The sequence below is a fragment of the Hyla sarda genome, unplaced genomic scaffold, assembly GCF_029499605.1.
Source record: "Hyla sarda isolate aHylSar1 unplaced genomic scaffold, aHylSar1.hap1 scaffold_264, whole genome shotgun sequence".
NCBI lineage: Eukaryota > Metazoa > Chordata > Amphibia > Anura > Hylidae > Hyla > Hyla sarda.
Genome location: NW_026609332.1, coordinates 195,369 through 206,322, shown reverse-complemented (window position 1 = coordinate 206,322; position 10,954 = coordinate 195,369). Strand labels below are relative to the sequence as shown.

At 46.1% G+C, this 10,954-nt stretch overlaps 1 protein-coding gene across 1 annotated transcript in view; it reads left to right on the top strand.

Moving 5' to 3' along the window:
* Positions 1-8,329, top strand: part of LOC130324372 (microtubule-associated serine/threonine-protein kinase 2-like) — a gene marked incomplete at its 5' end in the record, with an annotated part of 34,671 nt that extends 26,342 nt beyond the window's left edge. Inside the window, 11 exon segments of the mRNA XM_056553252.1 lie at positions 1,663-1,890; positions 1,960-2,082; positions 2,383-2,492; positions 2,696-2,847; positions 3,154-3,452; positions 3,573-3,776; positions 3,941-4,167; positions 4,268-4,390; positions 5,061-5,194; positions 5,326-5,513; positions 5,857-8,329. Of these exon segments, the coding sequence (XP_056409227.1) occupies positions 1,663-1,890; positions 1,960-2,082; positions 2,383-2,492; positions 2,696-2,847; positions 3,154-3,452; positions 3,573-3,776; positions 3,941-4,167; positions 4,268-4,390; positions 5,061-5,194; positions 5,326-5,513; positions 5,857-7,640 (3,572 nt within the window).
* Between the last annotated feature and the right edge of the window lie 2,625 nt (positions 8,330-10,954).

The window sequence follows — 10,954 nt, the reverse complement described above, 5'->3', positions numbered from 1 at the left end:
TACCGAAAACGGAATGAGGCCTACAAAGAAAAGAACACAGTACCTTCAGTGACATATGGTGGAGGTCAGTGATGTTTTGGGTTGTTTTGCTGCCTCTGGCATTGGGGGCCTTGAATGTGTACAAGACATCATGAAATCTGAGGATTACCAATGGATTTTGGGTCGCACGGTACAGCCCAGTGTCAGAAAGCTGGGTTTGCATCTGAGATCTTGGGTCTTCCAGCAGGACAATGACCCCAAACATACGTCAAAAAGCCCCAGAAATGGATGACAACAAAGCGCTGGAGAGTTCTGAAGTGTCAGCAATGAGTCCAGATCTAAATCCCATTGATCACCTGTGGAGAGATCTTAAAATTACTGTTGGGAAAAGGCGCCTTCCAATAAGAGACTGGGAGCAGTTTGTAAAGGGAGAGTGGTCCAACATTCCGGCTGAGAGGTGTAAGAAGCTTATTGATGCTTATAGGAAGAGTGGTCCAACATTCCGGTTGAGAGGTGTAAGAAACTTATTGATAAATATTTGGTCGCACACCCTTTCGAAAAAATAAGCACACCATAAGGTGATTTTAGTATGTTCCTGGCAGACAGTAATGGACATGCTTTGGAAGTATCTGTGCTTGTCTTTGAGATAAATGGCTATGTTGTAAGATTACCATAACACTGTGGCTAGCTTTTTGTGAACTGGTATTTCCTGTTTGAGTTTTCTTTTTTGCCTACAAATCCTATAATTCAATTTTCCTCCCTCCCACACATCAGCCACCCCACCCATTGAAACATAACTAAGCTGCATCCATTCAAAAGACCTGTGGTTTTCAATCAGGGTGCCTCCAGCTGTTGCATTAGTTGCAGATTGCTCTCTCTCCCACCAAGCAATTGCTCCACCCATTGAAGCAGACAGGCTCCCTCTCATCAGCTGACTAGTGAGTCAGGTCTTGGCCGCATTGCAACCTGGGACAACAGTCATTTTATATGCTGTTAAAAATATTTGATCGGGGCTTCACATTCGTGCTCGTGATTACAATGGTACATACCTACCTGTTATGTAGGACATTTAAACTTAACATACTGGTCAGATTTGTGCCCAATGACCGCGACGGAGGACACTCCTTTTAGTTGGCATACCCTGTAATGGATGAAGAAAAAGGAGGGTTGGGAGGGGTCCGCAAACATCACGAAAGCCCCTCCAGTAGGAGGCAGGGGCGTTATAGACCCCTGCTCCCGCCCACAACCCCTTATGCCCCGCCTAGACGTGCAGGGGGGGTGGAGATACTTCCGCCCGTCTCACATATACAGCCTAACTAGGCTTTAAACATATTGGGGTGAAAATCACAGAAGAATTGAGAGAACAGTCACACACAGGTACAGACACTATATTATGAACTGCATTAACTTTACAGCCCCTGAAGCATAGTCAACGTAAAGGTGTATTCCAGGAATTTTTTTTTTAAGGGTGCCAATTTTGTCCAGCCCATTTTTGGAGTTTGGTGACATTATGTCCAATTTGCTTTTTTCCCCCTTTTTTGGTTTAGTTCCAATACACACAAAGGGAATAAACATGTGTATAGCAAAACCTGTGTTACTGCAATCCTTTCCTGTGAGAAATACTTCATTTTACAGAAAAATTTCAGGGGGGCCAACATTTACCGCCATGACTGTATTAGATAGTGTTTAAAAGTTTGTGGACTGTTGATTATGTGGAAATAAGGACAGGAGCGTCTTCGGGGCCCGTAGTGCTGCTGCATTGGCCGCACCGCACAGACCATCCTACATCTGCTTCTGTCTTTCCACTAGATGAGATTGCATGGCCGGACGGGGAGGATGCTCTGCCGGGCGACGCTCAGGATCTCATCTCCAGGCTTCTCCACCAGAGCCCACTGGAGCGTTTGGGGACAGGTGCGCGCCTCTCCGCTCTCTTCATAGTCACTACAGGTGGAGCTGCTTTCTGATGCCAATCTCTTACAGGAGGAGCCTACGAGGTGAAGCAGCATGGTTTCTTCAAGGATCTGGACTGGAACGGGCTACTCCGGCAGAAGGCAGAATTCATTCCCCAGCTGGAATCGGAGGACGACACCAGTTACTTTGACAGTAAGAGATTATTCTCATGTTTCGTCAAATTGTTGCGGATTATTTATGACTCAATTTAGCTGTTGCTAGGAACGGAGTTTGAGACGTCCATGATAGTGGGGGGGGGGGGGGTACAAATAACAGGAATGGCTTCCTATTAACCCCCACTGTTTGTGAGCTGTGTAGTAGATGCAGCCGGAGATCTGATATAGGGCCGCCGCTGTTGTCTATGGCAGACATGTGTTCTCTCTCCTCCTGGTGTGCTGCATATTGATGATCACATGATTGTTTACTCCCTCTGACTTGTGGTTTTTCTTACAGCTCGCTCTGAGCGCTATCAACATGTGGACTCTGAGGAGGAGGATGACACCAATGATGAAGATTGCGTGGAGATTAGGCAGTTTTCCTCCTGCTCCCCGAGATACAGCAAGGTATACAAGTTGTATCTGGTTGGTGCAGCATGCTGGGAGTTGTTGTTTTCACTGCCACTGTTTAGAAGCACATCTGGTTTTTCACACAACCATAGGTGACATTTATGCAGTCTGTTTTAGATGGCAGCATAATAACACTTTATGGTAGTGTAAGAATCGACAGCAATGGTGACCTTTGCCCCCCCCCCCCCCCCCCCCCCCAGGTCTACAGCAGCATGGAGCGTCTGTCTATCCATGAAGAGAAGACCACCCCACCTACAAAGCGCAGTCTCAGTGAGGAAAAGGATGATAAACTGGATTGCCTGGGTGGTCTTAAGAACAGAGACCGAGGCTGGGTCCTTGGATCCCCCGAAATGTAAGTGTCTTTGTTAAGGTCGCCCACGGTGACCCCTCATGTACTGGATGTGATGTGGGAAGTGAATAAGGTCGTGTTGTCACCCACAAATGTCTGAGACTGGTGTTGTGTAGTCATGGTGCAGATTATTTCATTCAGTACTATTTTCATTTATTTGGCGCAGTGTTTCACTTTATAATTCTCATTGTCGCACTTTTCTTCCTACAACTTTCTATTCAGACTGCTCTGTCCTGAAACATATTAGTTTACCTCTGCATGTTTGAGCCATACATTCATACCTGATTTCTTAATTATTTGTGTCTTTAGACTCCGCAAGCGCCTGTCTGCCTCAGAGTCATCACATACAGAAAGTGACTCCAGCCCTCCCCTCACGGCACGCCGGCGCTGCTCTGCTCTGGTGGACATGCCACGCTTTGCCATCTCCGCAGAAGAGGAGCCACGCTCTCAGAAGAAACTACTTCAAGACGTTTTATCATCCACACCATTTTCCCGAGAAGGATCTGTCCTTCTGCAGCCAGTGGAGAGGGAGCTGAAACTAGATGAAGAGCTGGCACCAAACACGCCATCATCGACCATCAGTAACAGCAGCTCCACCACATTGACTGGTAATTGTCTCTATACTGAAGTCTGCCTGCTTTGCCAAGTTGTCTCCATAGCCCTGGTGTATTCCTATTATTGGGCCTTGTTCACACCTCGGTTATGGTCTTGTCTGTTTTCATCTGCAGCTGGCAGCACAGCCGACTTCTCTGACATAATCACCATGGACACCCCGGATGCCACCGCTCCAAAAGCCACTAGTGATCTGGCTGTTCGGAGAGCCCGTCACCGTCTGCTTTCAGGAGACTCCATTGAAAAGCGCACCTCTCGTCCGGTCAATAAAGTCGTTAAGTCCGCCTCTGCCACCGCCCTGTCACTGATGATACCTTCCGGTACGGAAATGTTGTGTTTTATTCATGATACTGTTTATGACATTTATACATTTTGTTTTATAGCTGTGTGTCCAGTTATATCCACCATGACAAGGTTGTCATGGGGGATATAACTGAACACTGTGTTATTAGTAGCTGAGCCTTGTGTTATTGACCTCCCACAGATCACCATTCGTGTTCTCCTCTGGTGAGCCCCATGTCTCCGCATTCTCTGTCCTCCAACCCATCGTCACGTGACTCGTCTCCAAGCAGAGATTTCTCCCCGGCTGTCTCCCACCTGAAGCCTCCAATACTCATCCATCGGGCAGGGAAGAAGTATGGATTCACCCTGAGAGCCATCAGAGTCTACATGGGAGAGAGTGACGTGTACACCGTCCACCATATGGTCTGGGTGAGTTAAGTCTTCTCTGACATCAGGTATTAGAATTGTATTCTCTATGGTGGGGAGGTGCAGGGACCTGTACGCTCACACACAAGTGTTTCCTCTGTAGAACGTGGAAGACGATGGTCCCGCTCACGAGGCAGGCCTACGAGAAGGCGACCTGATCACTCATGTGAATGGAGAGCCTGTCCATGGACTGGTCCATACTGAAGTGGTGGAGCTGATCCTAAAGGTACTTCGTTTTCTGTAACATTTGGGGGCTGCAGAGTGTTACTATTCTCTTTTTACAAGGCCTGAGCTTTGTTGAGTTTTTTTTTTTCTAGGCATAAACATGTAGTATGAAGCCTCTTTCCATTCTGCTTCCTTGTTGTTGTGGTCTCTCTCCCTGGTTGTCTTGCTGCCATTTGCTGATAATGTTCTTTTTCTCACTGTAGGTTTAGATACCTGTAGTTCATAACCTGCTGTAATAGAAATCCTCTCATTGTCCTCTGGCTTCCTGCTGAGCTTATGCTTATACACAGCAGCCAATCTGAATAAGCAGAGCTGCAGTTTATAGCAGGAGGGACAGCAGTAGGCTCTAAATCTGAGATAGTACATGAATTTGGCACATCAGTCCCCAGAGCGCATAGCCTTCTGCTGCAATGATCTCTTCCCCTCTGCGGCGCGGTCCTCTCACTTCCCCTACTTGGCGCGGTCCTCTCACTTCCCCTACTCGGCGCGGTCCTCTCACTTCCCCTACTCGGCGTGGCATTGGTCCTCTCACTACCCCTCTGCGGCAGGGTCTTCTCGTCCTCCAGTCACGCACATGATGATTCTTTGGTGGTGATCATCACTTATGGCAGCTGTCTTAGTGCCATCGATCTTGATTGACACGTATTTTTGTCTTTGTCTGTTTGGTTTAGAGTGGCAGTAAAGTTTCCATATCCACCACCCCCTTTGAAAACACTTCAATCAAAGTCGGACCAGCTCGGAAAGCGAGTCACAAGGCAAAAATGGCGCGACGCAACAAGAAGGTGACAAAAGAAGGGCAGGAGAGGCAAGTAAACGTGTTAATCAAATATTGTTCCTCTTCATGTGACGACGATGGTCACTGTGCAGGATGGGATGTTGGCTTTTTATTGTTTTGGTGAATTGTACAGAAGTCTGATGGTTTAATTTGTTTCTCAGTAAGAAGAAGTGTTCCCTGTTCCGGAAGATTGCAAAACAAGCGTCCCTCCTCCACACCAGCCGCAGCCTGTCTTCCCTCAACCGTTCACTGTCATCTGGAGAAAGCGTCCCGGGATCTCCCACCCATGCCCTGTCTCCTCGCTCGCCAACCCAAAGCTACAGGTCAACCCCAGACTCTGCACACTCAGGTGAGCTCCTCACATCTGCTGCCTCCATAACAACTGCTTTAATGTGGATCTCAGGTATTTCACAACCCGTGACATGTTCTTCACCGAGGATCATTCAGCATTTGTTGTGAGAATATGCACTACTAGAAGTTTTCACCCCTCCCCCCCCCCCCTTGTAGAGGTTGGGGACGGGTGGGCTCCTCCCCATTCTAGATGTTGGGGGTAGGGGTTTTAGCTCATAGACTAGCACAAGTGAAACCGTCTTATGACCAGGTTTTAAGTCTCAGGACTTGGTTGTTACATAACACTTATATAACACTTTTTTTTTTTATTTTATTTATTTTATTTTTTCATTTTTCCCCAGTTGGTGGCAATTCATCCCAGAGCAGTTCTCCAAGCTCCAGTGTGCCCAATTCCCCTGCCAGCTCCGGGCACATCCGGCCCAGCTCTCTGCATGGGCTGGCACCAAAGCTTCAGCGGCAGTACCGGTCCCCGAGGAGGAAATCTGCTGGGAATATACCACTCTCCCCTTTGGCACATACACCTTCACCTACATCCCAGTCCACCTCCCCACCGCGCTCTCCCTCACCGTTACCCGGGCACAGCCTTGGTAACTGTAACCTTCTTCAGTCATTTCCGGTTAAGCTGCATTCCTCACCACCACTTGTCCGACAGATTTCAAGACCAAAGAGCGCAGAACCTCCCCGGTCTCCTCTGCTGAAAAGGGTCCAGTCTGCAGAAAAGTTGTCTGGCTCTTTGTCGTTGGAGAAGAAGCTGCCTTCCTCTCGTAAGCACAGCCTGGACATCTCCCACTCAGACTTTAAGAAAGAGCTGATACAGAGAGACTTGAGTTTGCAATGTTTACCAGAGTCCATGAGTGAGAGCGGAGGGAAGGTCGGACTTGCAGAAAAGGGAACTTTACAGAAACCTTCGCGAAAACTGGGCGCTATCCGGCAAGACAGGGTGGAGAGGCGAGAGTCTCTGCAAAAGCAGGAGGCCATACGAGAAGTGGATTCCTCTGAAGACGAAACTGATGATGGGTCCGAGGATAGTCAGGATGGAAAGAGACTGGACAGGTCAAAGTTCAGGAACGACCAGGATTTTGGTTCTGGTTTTGGCAATGAAAAAGATTCTTTCCAGACTCGTCCTAAGAGCAGAAGTGATGATGATTACTCCTTCCTTCCCTTCATCTCCAGGAGCCGAAGTGAACCCAAAACCCCACTTGCACCCACCCCTGATGCCACCCCAAATAAATGGTCATCCTATAAGTCTAAAACACTTCCAGAAACTTTCCTGGAGTCAGCTGCCCAAGTACTAAAGCACAAACCCAACATAAGTGAAGATACAGAGGTGCTTACTGAACCACTCCAGCTTCTGAGCCAAGAGGGCAGCCAGAAGAGCTGCAGGAAGACATCTTGTGATGCCCAACCTGTTGTATCTCCTCTAAAGCAGCCTGGGACCAACAGCTACCTACCTGTTAAGGAAAGTTTAGAGGTGGCAAAATCTACTCGGAGTTCCCCAACACAACCAGCATTTTGTCCTGTAGCTGCTCCTGAAGCCGTGCACTGCTCTGCACCCAAAGATCTCTGCCCAGCCGATGTGCAATACAGCTCTGCGGACAGTGACCACACACAATGCACTTTAATGAACAAAGCGAGCACAGGTGACACGGCAGGTGCAGTCTCCTCCAAAGGGTTCAGTGATGAAGCTGCAGTCTCTTCTCTCCTCCCCACAGTCTCCAAAAGTGTCTTGGGACCAGTAAAGCTCCACATACCTGGAACAAAGGAAAGTGGAGACAGCGGCTCAAGGCAGAAGAGGCCAGAGATTTCCCGATCAGAGTCGTTGCAGGAGAACATGCGGTCAGTGTGTGCGGAGGGAGCGTTCAGGACATGCTCATCCCTGAATGAGTGCACTGTGGCCGCAGTGTCCCAGCACAGAGACTATCCACCCCCCGCAATGAACTCTCAGCAGTCTCCACACTATGATTCCTTAGATCTTCGACAAGTTCAACCATCAGAGGATCCCGGGCACCCAGTAGTCTCCGGGCTGGACAAAGAGGAAAGTGAGGCCCAGAGGAGAAGCAAAGTGGCTGCAGAGAGACCCCCAAACTGTAGTTCATCACATACAGACACTCTGAGGAAAACATAGCATGGGGTCTCCAGACACTCACTCGCTGTAGATTTCAGTACAGATTTCCAGAGGGGACTTTGTTTTGTTTTTTCTGAGTTTTCATGTTGGAATTTTTGTTTCCATTGATATTTCACCACATTTCTGTTTACAGGGTTGTGACCTGGTGCTTGTAGTGATACAGGGTACATAGTGGCGCCCCCTTGTCAGGAGTGTCATGTAGCCATTCATTTCAAAATATTTTGCAAGGACAGGAAAACTTTGTTTACTCCCATAGGGCGTTCAGGGTCCGATCTCCCCCAAGGTTTAGTGTAGATTTAGCACAATGTATTTACCCACAGCCGAATAAGATGAAACGTCTCCACGTATAAAACTTTCATAGATTGTGCAGATTTTGAGGAATTAAGAGTTTCTCTGCGATGGCGCAATACTAAAACCACTGCTAGTCACCGGAGTGTCAGTTTTTAACTTTTTAATCTGTAAGGTACTATCCATGTTTACGACTTTTTTATAGCGTTTATCTAAGATGATCGCTGCTCTTTGTGTGATGTGTTCATGTGTGGCCTCTAGAGAGAGACCCTGGTGACTGTGAGAGCCAGTCAGGTGTCCGCACATGGCTGTAGCGCTGACATCAGAGTTTACAAATTTTTGCAGCTGTGCTGTTCCGTGTTCGTCTATGAAAAGAATATATGAATGTGCGTAGAACTTAATCTTGTTTGCTGTGTTTGTGTTCGGACCCTTAACTGGAGAATGGGACGTGGTGGCGTTTTATTACAGTGTCTCGCCGTTTAATGTTTACAGCATTGGTGTGGAGACTTCACATGGATGAGACTGATCAGTAGTCCAGGCACCTAATAACCACTCAGGCTATGATAAGGCAATAAGAGTCTATAGAGTTTCATGAACCTGCGGGTCTCGTCTTTCTGCAGGGTTTTCCCGCTTGTCGTAATTCTGGTAGCTTGTTGTTCCGTACTTCAATATCTATATTAATGGCCAAATTTTGATCAGCGAACCATGCAGACCTCGATTTCTGCCAGTGGGAGGGTGGAAGCCAGGTTCATGCGATACAAGACCAAAGTGACCTCAGCCACTGGCCTACCACCCCCCCCCCCCCCCCCTTCCCCATAGATGCAGCATCTAAGTGACCTCTGGAGATATGTAGACTAAAATTCCTACCAGGAATTCATAACAGGAGGTCCTATGGAGGAGTCCATGTCGCGGTCACTTCTCTGCTGTCCGCCTTCATTTGCAGCAATCAATAAACCGATTTTTGCCTCAGTTGTCTAACTTGGTCTATGCTTTGGCTTATATCTGATGAATGAACTTAAAAGATTAAGGTAAGTGTGAGATCATGGGGGTCCCATTGCTGAGGCCCTCATGATTTCCCATGTTTTCAATGAAGTGGCGAGTGCCACTGTGCACCGTTGATGTCTATATATCCTCCGGAAATAACAGAGCGCCGTACAGTGATCCCTCAACTTACAATGTCCTCAACATGCAATAGTTTCAACATACAATGGTCTTTTTCTGGCTCATTGTAACTATAAACCAGACACGACATACAATGTACAGACAGTCCAGATCTGTGATACCTGTCAATGGCTGAAAGGACAGACCAATCAGAATGGGCATTCACTGGTAAAACACCTGTAATACTGAAGTGTATGCACTGAATTCCTGTTTGGTAGCACCCCCTACAGTACAAGGAGGTTTTACATGTTCTGTACTACTCTTTACCTGTATTACTGAAGTGTATGCACGGTCTGGTAGCGCCCCCTACAGTACAGGGGAGGTATTACATGTTCTGTACTCTTTACCTATACCACAGTTACCTGCTCCTCTGGACACCAGGTGAGGGCGTCTCCATGTTACTTTTTTAGGACATTGCGTGTACTGTACAGGACCCTGAAGAATCTCCGGTCCTCTACATAGACAGTGATTACAGCTCCCAGCAGATCTTTCTTACTTTTATATGTAAGGACTTGTTTTATCTATATTTTCTACTTATTTTTCTCTAATCCTCACTTTTTCCTATTTTTGGATGACATTTTGGGGCTTCAGAACAAATTACCAGGTTTCCATACAGTTATGGTTTCAACATACAATGGTCGTCCTGGAACCAATTAATATTGTAACTTGAGGGACTACTGTACTGGCAATGAATGGAGTGGCGGGTCTTCTTTTTTCAAATAAAAGAAACTAAACTAAAAAAGTAACATTTGGTATTGCCACATGTGGAAATGTCTGAACTTAAAATATACTCCAACAAAAACAATCAAATGCAGGAATATATAAAAAGCAATCAAAAATTTCAGTAACACCAAAATGGTTCTAATAAAGACTAGAGATCATGACTGAAAGAAATGAGCCTTGTACAGCTCTGAAGGAAAAAAGTTATAGGGGTCAGGATGTGGCGATTCATTTCCATATAATTATTATTTTTATTTTTTTTGTAGGGAAACCTAAATTATCGTTGTAATCGTCATCATGATCTTCAGAATAAATATAACATCAGTTTTACTACAAAGCAAGAAGTATAAGAACTAAATTGCAAAATTGTTGATTTTGTGGGGAAGGGGGGGGTAGTTTATTTTTTTTATTTTTGCCCACAATATATATTTTTTTGTTTTACAGTGCATTTAACAGTAAAATGAAGGGTGTCTTTCCAAATAACTTTTAGTCCCAAAAAAAGAACGAGCCCCATGTGGCTCTGTATATGGAAGAATAGGAGTTAAAGTATACTTGTCATAAGCAAAAAACTTTTTATATAATATAGATAATACCATTATGTTTGTAATATACATTGGTTATAAAATGTCTATATTTTTGTCCCTGCAGCTATTGTCTATGTGACACACAGGCAATAGCTGCAGACACACCATTTTTTCACCCAGAAATATACACATTTTTTAACCAATGTATATTACAAATATACATATAATGGTATTATGAACATTATATAAAAAGGTTTTTGCTAATGACGGGTTAAAGGAAATCTGTCATCAGTTTCATCTGAACTATCCGGTCTATACAGACAGGTACAGCAGGTGCCAATGTTGACAAGTATACTTACCTGATCGTGTTCCATGCTCCGGTTCTCCCATTATCTTCCTCCATATCTTCCAGTCTGGGACCGACTTGGAGCATGGGCCAAACTTCCTGACATCACCGCTGCTGCTTCTCTGCTAGGTCCTGCTACTAGCAAACAGCAACGGTGATTTCAGGACGTTCCGCCCATGCTCCAAGATGACCCTGAAATGGAAGATAGGGGGAGAACAAGAGCAAGGAACAGAATCAGGTAAGTATGGTTGCCGTTATTGTCACCTGCTCTACTT